The sequence below is a fragment of the Hippopotamus amphibius genome, chromosome 2 (assembly GCF_030028045.1).
Source record: "Hippopotamus amphibius kiboko isolate mHipAmp2 chromosome 2, mHipAmp2.hap2, whole genome shotgun sequence".
Lineage (NCBI taxonomy): Eukaryota > Metazoa > Chordata > Mammalia > Artiodactyla > Hippopotamidae > Hippopotamus > Hippopotamus amphibius.
The window spans coordinates 21,815,023-21,833,468 of NC_080187.1; the positions used below are offsets into that span (position 1 = coordinate 21,815,023).

Sequence of the window (18,446 nt, forward strand, 5' to 3'; positions counted from 1 at the left end):
CACTTTCTGTGTGATGCTACCACCCTAGCATCACCCCTTTGCTGACCTACAGTGGTATGGACTTGGTACCGCTCCGTTGGCTTATTTCGTATGCTTGTAGAATTAAGTTCTTATTGAGTATATGAAGCATTTCCCCACCTTCAATGAAACTTATTTAAAGGGAGGATGGCACCTTCTACTTCTCCATTTATTCTATGGGACCTATGGTATAGAGAGGCATACACAGTGATTAAACACTTGTTCAGTCATTGTGTGGAAAGGAAAGGCTGCAGGGGTTGAGTTCAGAGAATAAGAAAAAGGAATTTAAATGTACCGGATACCAGACACCATATGTTAAAGACATTATTTTATCCAACCCTATTTTAACCAATTCTATGTTCATGCTTTGTGATAGGTACCATCGTCTTTGGTAGAGACAGTTTCTTTGTTCCTGAGGCCATAAAAATGGAGTAACTCACCAAATTCCGCACACATTGTGAACGGTGGGACACAGAGTCCCCACACACCCCATTTCCTGCTTAGACTTCATTTCTGTCACATGTAACTGGATTTCTGATTCCAAGCCGGATACACAGTTAAATCTGGTTCCAAAAGGCAGCCCTTGCAAACATCCGCTATTTTTCTTGAGTATGTGTTTTGAGAAATTTAAGGTCACTAAGTAGATCTAAAAGAGAGAAGATTGCCAAGTCTCAAAAGGGCAGGAACAGTCCTTGGCCTCACCCCAGTGAATGACAGACCATTTCATGGAGTGGGAGGAGGAAAGGTGGTGCCTTGTGACGAAAAACTGGACCCGGAGCAGATGTTAAAACAGAGGCCCTGGGGAGAGGAGCCACCATCAGGGAAAGACTCACTCCCAGTGACTATAGAGAAGACAGCACTGTCCTCTGTCAAGATGAAGCTGCTGTTGCTGTGTCTGGGGCTGACTTTAAGCTGTGCCAGCAAGGAAGGAATCCCTGCTGTTGTGAGAAGCAACTTAGATATTCCAAAGGTAGGCACAGTGGAGCGTAGTGACTTTGGATTTTGTGGGGTGGTTTAGAGGATTATTAAGCAAAGTGGCCCTCCTGGAGGGCAGGAGTTCCTTGATATATCAGACAAAAGGGGTGATTTCAGACCTTGGACTAAGGGAAGTTGTGCCCTGTTAAAGGATGTCAGCACTTGGGGACCTCCATTCTCACTGGAGGGACGGTGGAAAGAGTCCTAGGTGTGGTGCTAATTGATCTGACTTCTAATTTCACCTTCACATCACCATGAGGAGACAAGGGTTCATGTTGTATCTGTTGTACCCTTTTCCTCTTTTCTCACCCAGTCATTTTATTGATTTATTGCAGATTTCAGGGGAGTGGTATTCCATTCTCTTGGCCTCAGACGTCAAAGAAAAGATAGAGGAAAATGGTAGCATGAGAGTTTTTGTGGAGCAGATCCATGTCTTGGCAAATTCTTCTTTGCTCTTTATACTTCATACAAAGTAAGTGTGGGTTTTTTGCTTGCGAAGGAAAAAAACAGAAGCCTGAATATGGTCTTGGACCTCTACACACACACATGCACACGCGCGCGCACACACACACACATATGTATATTCTGGGCCTGTACCTAAAATCAGGGTCCATCACCTGGCACCAGTCCGGAGCTTGATGAACCTGTGGCTTTTCTAGGTTCAGAGATAAGAACTGGCGACAGGAATAAATGTACATGGGAGTAGAGGAGATAAGGGGCAGAGGGGTATCAGAATCAGGAGTAGTGTGGCAAGACAGCACAGGTCTTAAGAGCATAGCGTTCGGAATCTATAGCCTATCTAGTCCTTGAATCTATGTGTGTGACCAACGAAACTGATGTCTTCCTTCCTCAGTTTTCCCTGGAGTAAAACAAGATGATAATGATTCTCTCTCACGGTTTTTTGTGAGGACCAAGCAAGGTGATATTTGTAAGGCATGTATCTGAGAGGCAGGCACGTATCTGAGAGGCTGGCACGTATCTGAGAAGCTGGCACGTGACGAGAACGCAGCTCATTCTCTAGACAAGTGGCTGTCCTAATAGGAACAGTGAGAAGCAGTGGTAGAGTAATAGTGATAGAAGTAGTTGGCTCATTCCCAAAGTACCAAATAAAGCGAAATAACGTAAATAAAAGCTCTTTGGAAACTCTACCCAAAAATGTTCAACAGTTAATCAGCGGAATCGGAAACTCAAGTTACAGGTCGCATCAGTGTCTCTTGGGCATCAGCTCATTCTGTTTTACAGGGTAAATGGAGTGTGTGCTGAAATATCTTTGGTTTGTGATGAAGCAGGAGAGGAAGGTGTATATACCTTTAACTGTAAGTGTGCCAAAAAAAAAAATGGTCTTTCTAAATTTTACTTTTAACTGCAAGGAATTTGCTAAACCCCAGTATCTTCAGGATCTTGATGAATTCCTGATATTCTTCTTTAGGTAATGTAATGGGGCTGTCTAATAGCTAATATCCTGAATTTGGGAGAAATGTGTGTATAAAAGCCAATGCTTGGTACACAGGACCATCAGATATAGAGGGCAGTTTGTTCATCTATACCTCCTGCAACAAAAGAAAATTGGCAAAAAAAAAAAAACCCCAACAAATTGGCAGGACAGCTTCTCATTCCTTCCCCACTTTCTGATGGTGTCTGATGGCCATTGCCACAGCACATTATTCAGGATATAGCACTGCGTATATAATGCCAATGGGGCGTATAGAGAGGACAGAGACACATGGTTGGCAGAGATGGCCGAGGGAGGTAGGTGAGTTTCAGGGAGCGTGATAGAGTGGAAGTTGCCACTGTGGCTGAATTTTTCTACCTCTACTGGTCAGTCTATCAGTGTTCCTTAGAAATTGCCTCATGAAGTGCGGAGAGATGCAAATGGAAGGCAGTTGATATCACTCTCTGTTTCTTCCAGGATATGTATTTGAATTTGTTTTGTGGGAGAGAATAGGTAAAGGGTTTCACTTCCTTCCCATGAACCAAAGAAGTTCTGAGCTGTGTTCTGTTCCCTCCACAGATGATGGAGACAATACATTTTACGTACTTGAAACGAACTATACTGACTATGTTATTCTTTATCTCGTGAATGTCAGCAGTGATGTATCCTTCCAACTGCTGGAGCTCTACGGTAGAGTATTTTCATCTTGACACTTGTCATGGGGTGGGGAGACTGGGGAAGGAAGGAAGACTGGAGACAGAGTGGTCTTCCCAATCTTATCCTGGGACATCTCTCCTCCTCTGAAGACAGATGCTCACCTTTGGTAAAATCTGTCAGGCTCAGTGATGGGAAGATGATGAATCTCTCTTTGGGCCAGAAAGATATCTTAAAGATGTCAAATTCAAGACAGGTTATTTTTCCATCCCCAAGACTTCTGCCTAAGCACCCAATCAATGCCATCCATTTTCCCATCTGGCTGGAGCCCCACCCCTCTAATGAGACTCAGTGAGCAACAAATAAGACAAAGCAGTTACTGTCACTCTCCCCACAGGCCGAGAACCAGACTTGAGTCCAAGACTAAAGAAAAAGTTTGTGAAAATTTGCCAAAAATATGGAATTGTTGAGGAAAACATAATTGATCTGACCAACGTCGGTAAGTTAAGCTATCTCTGGCTTTCTCTGCCTAAATTCCCATTTTGCTGAATGGGAATGTTACTGAAGGGAGAAATCCAATAGAAGTTAATACCGCGATCAGTCCCCTTTGTCCTAACCTGGAGAATCATCTGGTTTCATTCTGGGAAATAAACTGGGGTTGGTGTTTGAATGTGCTCTTCTCTGCCTCTGTAGATCGCTGTCTCGAAGCCCGAGGGAGTGAAGTGACCCAGGCCTACAGGTTGGTGAGCTCTGCTGGAGAGGGTGTGGCCCAGGGGCCACTGCCTCCCAAAAGCATTAGGGGTTTATGTCCAAAGATTACAACAGAAATAATTTGGTAAGGAAGCTTGTTGGGAGAGCTTGGGATTTGGATTTGGAGGACCTGGATGCCATGAGCTTTCTGAGCGCATGATGTAGCAATGAAAAGGGAAACAATGATGTTTACCTTACAGAGTTACTGTATGGCTATAATGCTGGAGCAACGGGCTCAGTAATTGCTAATGTGCTAAAAGTCATTAAGATTTCAAGTTTTAAATGGGAAAATGGTGTGAGTATGAAACTCAAGTACACTTCTGTGTTCGTGGTCCATCTTCCAAGCCTGGAAGGCCATCTCACCCTCCAATTTATGGAAAAAATGTCTTCCTTCGATCTCTGCACATTCTTAACTTCTAATTTGGGAATAGATCTGTCTGACCTTCCAGTTGTCTTCCAACCCGGAAAATAGACTCTTGAGTTTCCTCATCTGTTTCTTACCTCAGACTTATCGTGGGGCTTCATTCAGATAATATATGTGAAAGGCTTAGCAACTATGGCTTACATAAAGTAAGCATTTAATAGAAGATCACTATGGCTTTTGCCATTATTCCTCAATTTGTCAAAAATTCTTTAAAACTTCCAGTGCTGAGGATGGCAGAAACAGGCCTAGGATCCTTCAGTGCTTCCTTTTTTCTTTTCATAGACTCAGTTGGGGGAAGGTTAAGATGGGATCAGCAATAGAAAAAAAAAAAAAAGTAATTTACTTAACACCCTCCCTCCTCCTATTCTGGAAGATAGCATGGGTTAGAATGCAGGTTGATAACTATTTCTTCAGCATTTTTTGTAACAGAAATTCTCTTTGTCCCCAGTTCAGTCTGATAAGCACTTAAGTTCCTGTGTTCTCTCTCTCATCTGCTTAGTTACCGCTGAGTGAGTGCCACCTCACTTGGGCTCCAGGATCTTCTCTTCTGTGGTCCCCACATCATCTTGTGACAAGTTCTGTGACCTGATTTCTCCATCACTATCGCACATGAAGGCATCATCTCTGCATCTTCAGGATCTTCCCTAGTTAACTAGGAAGATTCATCAACTCACCAAGAATCAAAGTTTTCTCCAGATTTCTGACTCTCTTTGTCATATTCAGGACAACAGTACCATGAACAAGACCTTCCTCTGCCTGGCAATAAATGATTCACCTTTCAGTCATGTGATTTGTCTTTGTTTATGTAAGAGATGTGGGGTTGCAAATGAAAGGACTTCCTTGGCCCTGTGCTTCTCAGAATCTTGCCTGAGTTTCAGGAGTCTCCCTCATCTGCAGTAATTCTCTGTCCCCATGAGTGCTACTTGCCTTTTGATTTGCCCATTTCTTAGTGACCTGGTAAGACAAACTGTAAGACTCTGCCTATAAATTGCTCCATCCTAGAATTTTCTTTCTCAGTGGGGGGACTTAGAGATAGATGCTGCCTGGGCTGATACCAGCTCGACATGTTTTAGGACATGCCTTTATACCCCAGTTTCTCTAACTCATCCATCCTATGAGATGATCAGTGTGCTTTCTTTCTTCTTTCTTCTTCCTTCCTTCCTTTCTTCATTTCTTTCTTTCTCCTCCCTTTTCTTTCTTTCTTTCTTTCTTTCTTTCTTTCTTTCTTTCTTTCTTTCTTTCTTTCTTCCTTTCTTTCTTTCTTTTATGGCAAATGCTTTTATTTTGTAGAAACACATCTATGATATCTAAGTTGAAAATTACCATTATAAGACATTGTTAATTTCTGAAATTCTTCATTTTCAAAATTTTATTGAAGTATAGTTGTTTTACAATGTTAATTTCTGCTGTACAGCAAAGTGATTCAGTTATATGAGTGATTCAGTTATATGCATGATTCAGTTACTCAGTTATTTGTGCATATATACATTCTTTTTCATATTCTTTTCCATTATGGTTTATTACAGGATATTGAATATAGTTCCCTGTACTAGACAGCAGGACCTTCTATATATAATATATATATATTCTATATATAATATACAATATACAGTATAATATATATATATACATTCTATATATAATAGCTTACATCTGCTCGTCCCAAACTCCCATTCCATCACTCCCCCACCCCCCACACCCCTTGGCAACCACAGGTCTGTTCACTATGCCTGTGATTCTGTTTCTGTTTCATAGATAAGTTCATTTGTGTCTTATTTATTTATTTATTTACTGATTTAACATTTATTTTGGCTGCGCTGGGTCTTAGTTGTGGCACCCAAGATCTTCATCACAGCATGCATGTGGGATCTAGTTCCCCAACCAGGGATCGAACCCAGGCCCCCTGCATTGGGAGCACGGAGTCTTACCCACTGGACCAGAAAAGTCCCTGTGTCATATTTTAGATTGCACATATAAGTGATATTATATGGTGTTTGTCTTTCTCTTTCAGTCAGTGGCTTTTCATACTCTTGGAAAACCTCCTTCAGCCACTGCTTTTATCTACTGTGAACATGTTAAGCGAGATTCCATGAAATGTGAGCAATACTTATCTTTAGCATTCTATACTTGGTACGGTCAGGCTAAATGTTATTAACCTCTTCTTTGGGGAGCTTACAGGCTTTGGAGAAAGGGAAATTAAAGATCCTCTCCCAGTTATAATCCTTTCCCAACATCAGCTGATAACAAAAAGTGTAAGAGTTACACATGGGCATTTGGGCAGAGCAAGACGTGGGTAGGGATTGTCATGCAAAAAGATTGACTCATTCATTATGGACATAGGCTTCTGTTAACAAGAGAAGGCTTCTAAGCATCTGACTCTCCCCACATTCTACTCTGCCTCCAGATCAGAAGAATAAGTTAAGTTCATGCTTATTGCTCCTGATTTAAGTGCTCAAGTCTGTCTTGCTGAAATATGACAAAAGGCTGTGGAGAAAGTCCACCAGTCATGCTAGGATCACTTATTTTTTAAAAGTTGGCATTTAAGGGCCAGAGCAGCTAATACCCAGAAGGGCATGGCCTAGCACATCGTTGAGACTGCTGAGAACATTAATAATAATAGAAATCAATGCACAGGAGGGCCACACTGATGATGGGAGATGGCTGGATAGTGCCACGTGTCTGGAACTACAGCCGATCGGGAGGCACAGAAAGACCCTCAGGGGTTCCCAGATCATCATGGCAGATGAGCTCATACTGAAACCTACAGCACAACCCCAAAGATTTTATGCAAATGAGGCATCAAGTGTTAAGGACACTAGAAAGCAACGAGTAAGGATATCTGTGGATCAGAAACAGAGCAGTCCTTTCCAAAAGGAGCAAAAAAGAAAGAAAACAGACAGGAATGATGTGGGTAAACAGGCCAGAGCAGCGTCGTCCTCTGGGTTCTGGGTCTGGGGACAGACCTGGGTACAGGGTTGGAGCCAACCAGCTGGGGCTGCAGACTGAAGATGCAGACCTCTGAGAAGCAGGGGCTGAGCCTGAATGAATTGGGGAGAGTTCCTCTCCCTCATCTGGGGTCACAGAAAGAAGCTAACTGCCTGTAGCCTGCAAAGGAGGCACCACCACCTCTTTCTTTCATTTGAGAAAGAAAAGAACAGTCCCTGCTCTCCTGGAACTGTCCTGACTCCCATCGCTAGGCTTCAAGGTTATCACCAGCTGGCCCGATGCTCACAGCTAGGCCAGGTTATTCTGTTGGACATAAACAATCTCATGAAACATCAACACAGACAAGGTCACTCAGAGATCATTAAAAAAAAAAAAAAAAAATCCTTGTGCAATCCAGAAACACACCCCCTCTTGGCTAAAATGAGTTACTGCTGCATCTTTACTAATTACAGCTTTATCGTAGCTGGTCTTCCCTTCCTATAGGTAAGATTTACTGAGATACGTGTTCATAGACTTGCCCCTGCTTCCTGACAGCACCCAATCTAGAGCTTCCTTAGATTCTCCCCAAAGCCTGCATTAGGTCCTTCCTAACATGCTCCTACTGAGACACCCATGGTTCCCCATGGTGAGCCTTCTTCCTAGCTGCAATGATAAACCCAATTTTTCAATTACATGTATGTTCCTGGTGGTCTTTGGCTGAAGAGTATTAACACTTTTTAGGACTTGAACCCAGGCCCCGTGGCATGTGCCACCCAGCATTCTGGGACGCACCAAGCTAAACCACAAATGCAAGGCCTGGGGTAAAGCTGTAGGTACAGGCTAGCACACAGGATGCCCCCAAGGCTTTTGGCCTGAGCACTTGCAAGGATGGAATTGCCATTTACCCCAGTTACCTAGAGGAGCCAGTTTAGTGGGGGAGGATGAAATATCTCCGTTTCAGACATTTAATGTGTTTATCCAGCTAGGCTGCTATTAAAAAAAAGAGAGAGAGACCCAACCATATGGCTCAATGAAGACAGAATTAATGTCATTCTCCTACGAACAACCTGAAGCTGGCAACTCTGTTCCACGTGGTCTTTCAGGAACCCAGTTTCTTCCATCTTGTTTCTCCACCAACCTGAGGACATCATCCTCATCTCTGTGGTTAAAGCAGAGGTACAAGAAGTAAGGGGAAAAGAGAATGTGGTGGAAGCAGATCTTATGCCCACCACTGTCTGTGGTCCCTGGTTCTGGGAGGTTCTTCTTTGTCCGTTCTTGTCCATGGCCACAACCCACTTCCTGCTTGTGCAGGCTTGGGGAGATTATTTGGGGAATTAAAGAATCAATGCTTTTGCTATAGACCAGACCTAAATTTCTTTTGGCAACACAAATTCCTCTAAAACTTAGTAGGCATCTGAGGTGTTTGCCTCCAGACTTTTCCATGTGCAGATAACCAGACCCCCTAAATCTTAGCTCGACACAGATTTAAACCTGGAAACTGGTATGTTCTAGATTGGCCTCTGCCCTGTCCACACCATCCTTTTTTCTTCATTTAATGGTAGCTACTTTGAGGCCATCTAAAGCAATAGGTTTGGGTGGGGTGAGCCCTTAATCCCTTCTTCGCGAGCACATGTGCAGCCTTTCATAGCAGCTTAAACCAGACTCCCGCTCCACAGCCACTCCTTACAACTGCTTCACTTCAGGGTGAAGAAGCAGCACTTCTCAGTCAAATAGAGTGATGCTTCAGGCAGAGGGGGTCTCTTTTAGCAAAGTTGTGCTACCTTCTCTCTGTACTTGCACCCTGGCTGGCTCTAGCCCGAGTCCCTCCCACCTATAATTTTTGCTGAAAGCAGCAAAGAATCATGGGCCCAGTACCAATATTTCAACACCCTGAATATCTTCTGTTTATTCCCCCAGCTCCACAGCCTTTGTCAGCATATGGCCTGGTTTCCAAGGTACAGCAGGCAACCATCTGAACAAATGTTTTACCAACATGTAGAGTTACCAGCTTTTCAGGCTGAATCTATCACAGCTGAATCTAACACTGACCTTCCTCCAGTAAAGTGGCCACATGTTTTAGGTTCTATCAATTGCCTTAGCTAGTAAGTTTCCACCACATCCCATGTTCTTGTAACTCGTCTTGGCTAATAAAAAATCATGATAAAGCCAGACATTGTACTTGTTAAGAAAGAACTATGTCAGTTAGAGGGCCTGTGAAGTGGGGAGCAATTTATAGCTTATAAAGATCAAACCCTGGAGATATTTGCTGGCCATTTTCCCTTAAAGATATTAAGAATATGAATCTCAATCCAAGTTGGGATGAATGATCCTTTACATCTGTGCACCCACCCTGTTAATGTAAATATTTTTCTTATCTAATTGGTTTTGGATGTTCTTATTGACACAGACATCCAGTGTTTCATAACAGAGCAGAACCCTGTGGGGCCTTCCCAAACAGGATTCTCCCCACTCCATATCCTCTGCCTGCCTTTTGTCTGTAGGCAAACTTGAGTCAAAGAATACATTTAATCAGAGAAGTGAGAAAATGCAGAAAGAAAGGAAAACAGTCAGGCAAGACAAAATAATACGAGTTTAGCCACTGAACAAAGACAAGGACCTTTAGTTCCTCCTCACAGGCTACAGGTAATATTCTGATCCTTTGAGCTGTTTTGCAGAGACGGAAATCCCCACCAGGTGGAAGAAGTTAACTCTTTGCTGCCCACAAGCAGGCAGACCCCAGACCAGCTGGAACCAGATGATGGATGGTGTTGACTCCCAATTACCTCACCACCAGCCAATCACAAGATTGTCCACAAGATGATCACACACCCCCACAAACCCCTCCCTCACCTTGTCTTTAAAAACCTTTCCCTGAAAGCCTTTAGGGAGTGCAGCGGTGGGGGGTGAAGCTCTAGTTGCCCTGGACCCTTTTCTTGGCGCTCTGCAAGAAACGCTGCATTTTCCTTCACCACAACCCGGTGTCAGTAGATTGGCTTTACTGTGCACAGGCAAGCGGACCCAAGTTTGGTTCAGTAACACTTTAAAACCTCATTATTATTTTTCTTGGGCATGTGGAGTTTAGTCTCAAAAGCCACAAACAGTAATTGCTTTTCTTTGGGAAGTACATTCCTCCAGTGGCTGTGATGCTCCCAGGAAAGAAATGGGTGCATTTTTTTAAGGAGAGAGCATTAAGACTCTCTAGCCATCTCCATTTGTACCTGATAGCACCAAATCAATGCCACTAAACTAATTTAATAACAGATTTCATTATCAGCAACATAAATGTGAATTTTCTTCAAGTTAAAAGGGAATGTACTAGATCTATATGAGCATTGTTAGATCTCAACAACAAATTGTAAAATGAAAAACAGCCAGTTGTTGAATGTGTGCAGTATGACACCATTTATATAACTTAAAAAATTATTTTATTGACGAGAAAGACAAAAACCATATGAGCTCACTTATGTGAAATCTAAAATGTGACATAAATGAATTTATCTATGAAGCAGAAGCAGACTCACAGACATAGAGGAGAAACTTATGTAACTTTTAAATGACACACAGAACAATGCAATACATTATTTAGGGATTCCTATGTGTGTTACCGCAGTGCTTCTTATAATGTGCACAGGAATCACCTGGGGATCTTATTAAACAGCAGGCTCTGATTTAGTGGGTCTGGGGTGGGGCCTGAGATGCTACCTTCTAAGGAGCTCCCAGGGATGCCAGTGCCATGCCACCTTGGAAGAGGGGAGACGCAGGTAAAGTGAAACCGTTCTTACTTTCTTCAGTTATTTTGCTCCATCTGGGTGCTGGAACTTCTCAGTTGTACTTCTGGACTCCCTTAAAGATAGTCTTGTCCATGAGTGGTGGTTAAATAGGTATGTCTGTGGGGTTATGAGAGCTGGCCTCGCCTATCCCACCATCTTGCTAATGTCAACCCAAATCAGTTATCATTGCACCCAAAAGACACACAGAGAGAAAGACATCGAGTTTTCAAAGCTCTTTTTTATTTTTCTAGAATATCTACTGAAATCAGGGATCAAATGAAAAGTATGGCGGAATTGTTACTGATTTGGGTCCTTGGACTCTTGAATCAATAGAAATTGATAAGAAGCCAGACGAGGAATTCAAGGCGAGGCTTTACTAGGACTCCTGCTGCAGCAAGAGCAAGTGAAAACAAGAAGCAGGTGCCCTTGCTCGCTCCCCAAGGGAGGGGAGCTGGTTCCTTAAGTGGAATAACAACAGAGGCGGGTCTGGGGGTTGAGCAGGAAGGGTGGCTTAGGTGGTCTGCCCACCCCCTTGGTGGTTCTGTATACAAGGATAGCACCTCAGAAATGGCAGTTTGTGGTCCTTTTGTATCTTATGGTTTATAATTGTCCCAGCTGTGGCTGCGTGTAGCTATTTTTAGTCCCTTATAGTTTCTTTGTATTCAGTTGTGGGAGGAGACATTTGTCCAGGTGCAAGCCCTGCAGCAAAGGGTGCCAGGTCCCGGCCCATCTCGGAATCGGCCATCTGTGGGAGCTCTACTGCTTCCTGGTCCACTTTGCTCAGGGATGGAGGGCCACGCTCACGGTCAAGTCCCATTGGGGATTTTTCCATCATCATATTTAAATCCTAAGTTGTGTTTTCATTTGTTCCTTATCACCCTACTACCACCTCACTGCCCACGAACATGCTCTTAGGGCCTGAAAACAAATTGACTTGATTAAAGGAAGGGAAATAAGTCTACTTTGCAAAGAGCACCACAAAATAATGTTCCAAATGCAGGCGAGTGAGAGTTAGGATTGCACAATAGGTCATATATGCCACACTCCCAAGACTTAAAAATTTATGTTAGGAAATTCTGCTGCTATATCAAAGATACAGTTAGGAAGCTCCATCCTTGGCATCCAGCTGGACGGGAGAAAGGGGTCCTATATTAGTTTCCTGTTTCTGCTGCCAACAAATAACCACAAATTTAACGGCTTCAAACGCACGAGTGTATTATTTTACAGTTTTGGAGGTCAGAAATGTGACATGGGGCTCCCTGGACCAAAAGCAAGTGAGCGCAGTGTCTATAAATTTATTCAGATCATCTTCTATGTCTTTTCTTAGAGTGTTAAAGCTGTCTCCTTGGTGATCTTCTGGTGTATTCTCAGTTGTTAGTTCCTATATACTTGCACAGGTTTTTTTATTTGTTTTGTTTTTTTAACCATTACTTATTATCCAGAGTTTTTGCTGGTATAGACAAATGTTATTGAGTTTTGTAAGTTGATCTCTCTAGCAACCTTGATGAAATTTTTCATTAGTTGTAATAAAATTAGTCCTAATACCTTGTGGATTCTGTTGGCTTTATAGGTACCTATATATGATCATATTATCTGCAAGTAATGTCAATGTATCTCTTCCAATCCTTACAAAACTTTTTTTCCTTCACTTCTTATAACTTCAGACAGAACCTCCAGGAATACTTTAACCATTGAAACCATATTTTCTATACCGGGGTTAGCAAACCATGGCCCATAGGCCAAATTCAGCTCACTGCCTATTTGTGTATAACCCCTGAGCCAAGAACATTTGCAACTGATGTGATATTGGGAACACTAATTTTTAACCCCAATTAAGCAAAATGTTATTCCAAAACAGAATTCCATTCTTCGCATTAATAGACCTGTGTGTTTTTTTTTTTTATTGTACTCAATATTATACTTTGAATTTTATCAGAAAATTTGGAAATGTGTTTTCTCCACTACTATGTTAGGATCTACATAATATCTTCAATTTTGCCCCCTAGCCTACAAAGCCTAAAATCTTTACTATCTGGCCCTTAGAGAAAAAGTTTGCAGACTCCCTTTCCTTCTCCGTGGTCTTTCCCCTGACTGTTATCTGCTATAGTTACTTGTAGTGCATTTTCTCCCAAATAAACAAGTTTGTCAAATTGAACCCCTCAGAAGGCCATCAGTAAAATGGGCATGAAATTACAGGATCATGGATTAAGGAGATAATTTTAAGTTGTTCTGTGACTGCTCCCCTTTACATATTATTAATACCTTAAACCTGAATAGAGGAAATTTAGATAAATGTCAAATAAACTTCTGGAGTACATATCAAACCAGGACACCCTGAGGTTATTTTGGGGTTTCAGGGACAATGATGGAGACTCTAAATCTTTATTCTTGGCTTAGGGGGCTTTGTCACTTGATTCTCTTGTCCCAGAACTTTAGTTGAAACTGTCTGCTCCTGGAGGCAAGCCTATCAGGATACTAGCTGCTGTTAAAAATCAGCATGTCACAAACGTTGTTTCATTGGTTTCAAAACGTTTGATGAATCTATTTTGGTAATAACAGACAATTACTGGCTAACCACTGGGTAAAATAAGACAGAGACTGGAGTGTCGGGTTGTTCAGGAGCGTCTGGCCCCGGAAACAAGGGCGCCTGGCCCTGGAAACAAGGTCTGGTCAGCAGCGCTGATGAGGGTATCCAGCTGCCAGGATTCCCACAGCCTAACACAACTACCTTCCTTTCCCCATGTTTCCATTAAACCTGAACTAGTTCTGCGCACGGTTTTCCTCAAACACCCCATGAGCAAGCCCGTCTCTCTGGACCCTGGTCCTTGCTGCTTCCTTTGTGTGACATATTCGTCCGTAGATACATGCACGACCCACTGCCTCATGGCCTCCTGGCCCCTGTGCATCACCTCACACAGAGGAGTCCTGCACACCCCGAGTGTGAGTAGCACTCTTTCCCCACCTTTCCTGACTGGCCTCTCATACTTCTGTGTTTATTGCCTGTACCCCCTCTCTCTAGAATGTAAATGCAACAGCGTCAAGGTATTTCTTTTATTCACTGCAGTATCCAACAGCTGAAACAGTGCTTAGCGTGACACAGGCACACCATGTGGCCTTCCTGACCTGCACAGGAAAGATTAGAGAACCCATCCTCTTTCTCCCTTGTCTTGTCCTAAGATTTTCACAGGTGTGTCTCAGCTCAGACCAAAGAATGTGGGGCCTGTAGTATTTTTCCCATTGGTGGAACTGGAGAGATGGGAACTCTAAGCAGATTGCTTCAGAAAACCTTCACAAAACACTAGGCTCTGGGAACGGGGGCCTAGTTGTCACACATACACACACACACACACAAGAGCAGGTTTAGCAGTCAACCTCTGAGAGAAGAGCAGAGAATCTATGACCCTTTCTCCCCACCTCCTACAACTTGCCACAGTGCTACTCCCATTCCATTTCTGTGCAAGCCTCCTGGGGGTCTTGAAAAAAGTTGAGATTCAAGAAGTTACTGACATGGTAGGTACAAGACTTGGCCAGATGGAGAGAGACAGATGTTTCTGGAAAATGACCCAGTCTTCTGAGTTGAGCCTGGGTGGGCTGACGGCACTAGAGGTCTCTGTATATACAGATAAAAATGGAAGAGGAGGTTTGCAGGGTTCGAAAGAAAAGGAAAAACTGTGTGTGAGGAGCTCAGGAGACAGCCTTTGCCTGTGCTATACTGTTTTTCGTTCCCTCAAATCAGTTTGACTAATTTGACTCACAGACTCTTGTAGATAAATATGTCTCTACTCAACAAAAACAAAGAAATTACTACGTTAGTGGTCATCTTGTATGATATATATATTGCCATACCTTTTCCCCAAACTGACAGCTATGCCCACGTCTCCACATTCCTTTAAGGCCAGTTAAAGATATATGGAAAGCTTCCCCCCCCACCACTGAGCTGCTGCTCTCAATACTCCTTCACTGTACTTTTTCATCTCAGCTCTAAAGCAAGAAATATAATAAGAATCCAGTTATGTCTTCTCTATCTGTTAAAAGGGAATAATAATAGTAATGAATAAATAATAGCTTGTGAAGATTAAATTTGTTAATATTGCAAAGCATTTCAAACAGTGCCTGACACACCGTAAGTACTATCTACAGTGTTGGCTGTTATTATTTTAATACATTTCTGGATTCAGTTTGCTAAATAACTTAATTGTAATTTTTACATCTCTATAATTGAGATTCATCCATGGTGCATTGTTATTGAATGATTCTTATCAGATTTTGATTTTATGATAACACTAGCTTCATAAAATATATAAGGGAGTTTTCCACCTGAAAATGATTCAAATACCTTCAGGAAAATTTGTTCTTTAGAGACTATCATTTAAGCTACAGAAAATGTGTCCGTAATACCATTGGGCCATCATCTTTGGTCACTGTTTTCTTCCAGTTTTCTATTTCTCTAGGGCTGTGATATTTGTTTTGTCCACCAAAGACTTATGTTTCTCCTACACACGTTGAAATTAGATGTGGCCCTGTGCCTTGCTTGAGTCAGTGAAAGTGACTGGAAGTTCCATATGCCCTGGGCATCAAGATTTTTTAAAGCTCCCCAGGTGATTCAAAAGTGCAGCCAAAGCTGAAAAAGTGCTTTATGTAAGGAAGGAATGAGTTGGTTCCGCCACATATCTCTAAACTAGAATTCTAGAACTGGAGCCGGAGAGACCCCAAGCAATGCTCTGTAGATGCCGGCCCAGCCGGGAGGCGACGGTGGGAGGGGAAATGGCAGATTGGCCCTTCCGGGTCCTCCCGGTGCCCAGCGGAGCCCCAGAGAATGGCTTAGTTCCCCTCACAGGTGTCCTCCCGAACGCTGATGGCTCAGGCGTGTCTCCCCGCAGCAGGGACAGATGCAGCCGGCGGCGGGCCTCTCGCGGTGGGCAGAGACCCGAGCCTGGCGCAGTGCCCCGAGGACGTTTGCGGGCGACCTAGCGCCCCCTGGTGGCCGATCGTGCGCGTCTCAGCCGTCGCCGCCTGCGAGCTGCTCTCAAAGAGCCGGGTTTCCCTCGGCCCAGGCTGAGTCAGACGCAAAGGGGCCACTTTGGGAGGCCTCTTCCTGAAAGCCTGGGGCCGGGGCTTCATGCTGAGGTCCCTCGGACTCTCTGCGAGCCGAGCCGGAGGAACTAAGTCGATGGGGAGCACGGAGGGGAAGGCCACCAAGAGGACTGTGGCTTAACAGGGAAGTGTGAGGCTGGTACAGGATGCTTTTTAGAACCTGGGCATCTAGAATCCCCCAGACCTCTTGACGCAGGAGATGCAGAGCTTAGAATTAGGGCTTGCAAGGGCCCTGTACTGACAAAACCTACAGCCAGTGGGCGGGTGGTGGTTCTTTGCTGCCTGCGGGTTAGAGGTAGCCCCCAAATGTGTCTGGGAACCAGAAACTTTGCCTGTCAGAGCCCAGGCCCCCCATAGATCTTTCCAGAATTGGACGTCAGAACCAGGGCCTGGTGGGGAACTAGCATCCGGCTGGAAGTGAGTGAGTTTGGAGTCTTCATTTACGCAGTGACTCCAATGCCTTTGGGAACTAAGGAAGCACCCACAATAGCCCAGGGTGTCTTCCAGCCTCCTGTCTGAGGCCTGTGAGTCAGTGCCGTGTGGGGAGGTCATCAGTTCTGCCCTCCAAATATAGGCATTTTCCACTTAACATCAGAAATGAAAATCAGAGGTTCTGTGTGAAAAAGCTACCTGGAAGATTATTTCCTATTTTTAATAATAGCTTTCCTGAGGTATGGCTGTCAATCAGCTGCCCATATTTAAAGTATAAAATTTGATGTTTTTACACGGATGTTCCCACAGTGCCACCCAAGCCCTTGGCACCACTGATCCACTTTCCATCTCTGGAGTTTGTGTCTTCTAGAGATTTATATGAATGCAGTCATCAGTATGTACTTTTTTGTTGTTCAATTTTCACTTGGCATAATTATTTTGAGATTCATTCATGTTGTGTTTGTCAATAGTCTGTTCTTTTTTGTTGCTGAATAATGCTCTGTTGTATGGATATACCACAATTTGTTTACCCATTCAACTGTTGATGGACATTCAGTTGTTTCCTAGTTCTCAGCTATCACAAATAACTACTATGAACATTCCTTTACAAATCCCTTTATGGACATATGTTTACATTTCTCTTGGATTACACCTGGGAGTAGAATGGCTGGGTCCTATAGTTGGTGTATGTTTAATTTTTTGAGAAGCTGCCAGGTTTTTCTAGAGTGGTTGTACCATTTTACATTTTCATCAGCAGTTTGTGAGAGTTCCAGTTCCTCCATATCCTCACTAACCCTTGGAATTTTAAGTGGAAAAAATTATGTGCTACACAGAACCCAAAACTTCCCACCAGTTTCCTAAAATAAAGCAAGTAAAACACATTAAGTGCTTTTAAGAAATAAACAGTAAACTGTATGCTGGGACATAAAAAGCTTAAAACATTGCTGCCAAACACTAACAGGGTTGCCTTGCATCCACCTAAGCCTGTGATGCTTTTCTTAGAATATCAGGGATGCATATCACTTTTGTTGATGATCCTGAAGTTCTACCAATTGTATGTGGAATAAATCCAAGCTTTCCCCAGACTGCTACAAATGTTGCCGTATTTTTTTTTTTAATGTAAACATAAGTTTTCCCCCAAAAGAAGTGCCAAAAAACCCCTACTATGTTGAGAGATACAAATATTCTATGAAGATTTGGGTATTAAAAACTAAAAGACTGGGAAAACATTCTGTAGCATATGCCTTTATTTCTGCTTTTCCTTTGGGGCACACAATACGTTTGCCCTCTCCACCCAACCACCCACACCCACACCTTGGAGTTGGGTGTGACCATGTGATTTGTTTGGCCAGTAACATGCTGGTAGAAATGATGTGTGTCATTCCTTGGCAGAGTTTTGAGAGCCAGTATGCAATTTATCCATCTCTCCCTTTGTTATATTGCCAGCACCCAATGGCTACTCCATCTGTCTGGTCCCAGAGAATGATGGTCTAAAGTCTAGAGTCCTCAGCAACTTGTGATGGGCGGTTTGGTTTGAGAAAGAAGCCTTTCTGGTGGTAGGCCACTGAAATTTGAAGGTTGTTACCACAATATAACATGACTATCCTGCTGAATACATGGAGTCAATTTTGGACACGAAGCAAAATTCCTCTAGATTTTCACGTTTATTGCCACATAATATTCTCATGTATACATCTCATCTCTTCTAATTACATTGTGAGCTATGTTGCCTTTCTCATTCTCGATCATATTTTTACTGAATATCTGAGTCAGCCTTACCAGGGATTTATATACTTTACTGCTCTTTCCAAAGAGCCAGTTTGGGGTTTTATTTATTCAACTTTGTTTTTTCTAGTCTGTCAATTTCAACTTTTATTTGAAGGGAAGAGTCTCTCAGGGTAGTTAATAACATGAACTCAAATCCAGACTCTCCAGGGCTGAATCACAGCTTTGTCGGAGTCTAGATATGTGA

The 18,446-nt window shown here is 43.0% G+C and overlaps 1 protein-coding gene across 1 annotated transcript; it reads left to right on the forward strand.

Moving 5' to 3' along the window:
* The first annotated feature begins 269 nt into the window (after window positions 1–269).
* LCN9 (lipocalin 9) lies at window positions 270–5,028 on the forward strand. The gene is made up of 7 exons (XM_057720141.1): window positions 270–988; window positions 1,329–1,465; window positions 2,236–2,309; window positions 3,005–3,115; window positions 3,477–3,578; window positions 3,773–3,818; window positions 4,753–5,028. Exons 1-7 carry the CDS (start codon window positions 800–802, stop codon window positions 4,760–4,762), a joined length of 669 nt encoding a protein of 222 aa, XP_057576124.1. The 5' UTR covers window positions 270–799; the 3' UTR covers window positions 4,763–5,028.
* Window positions 5,029–18,446: the final 13,418 nt, after the last annotated feature.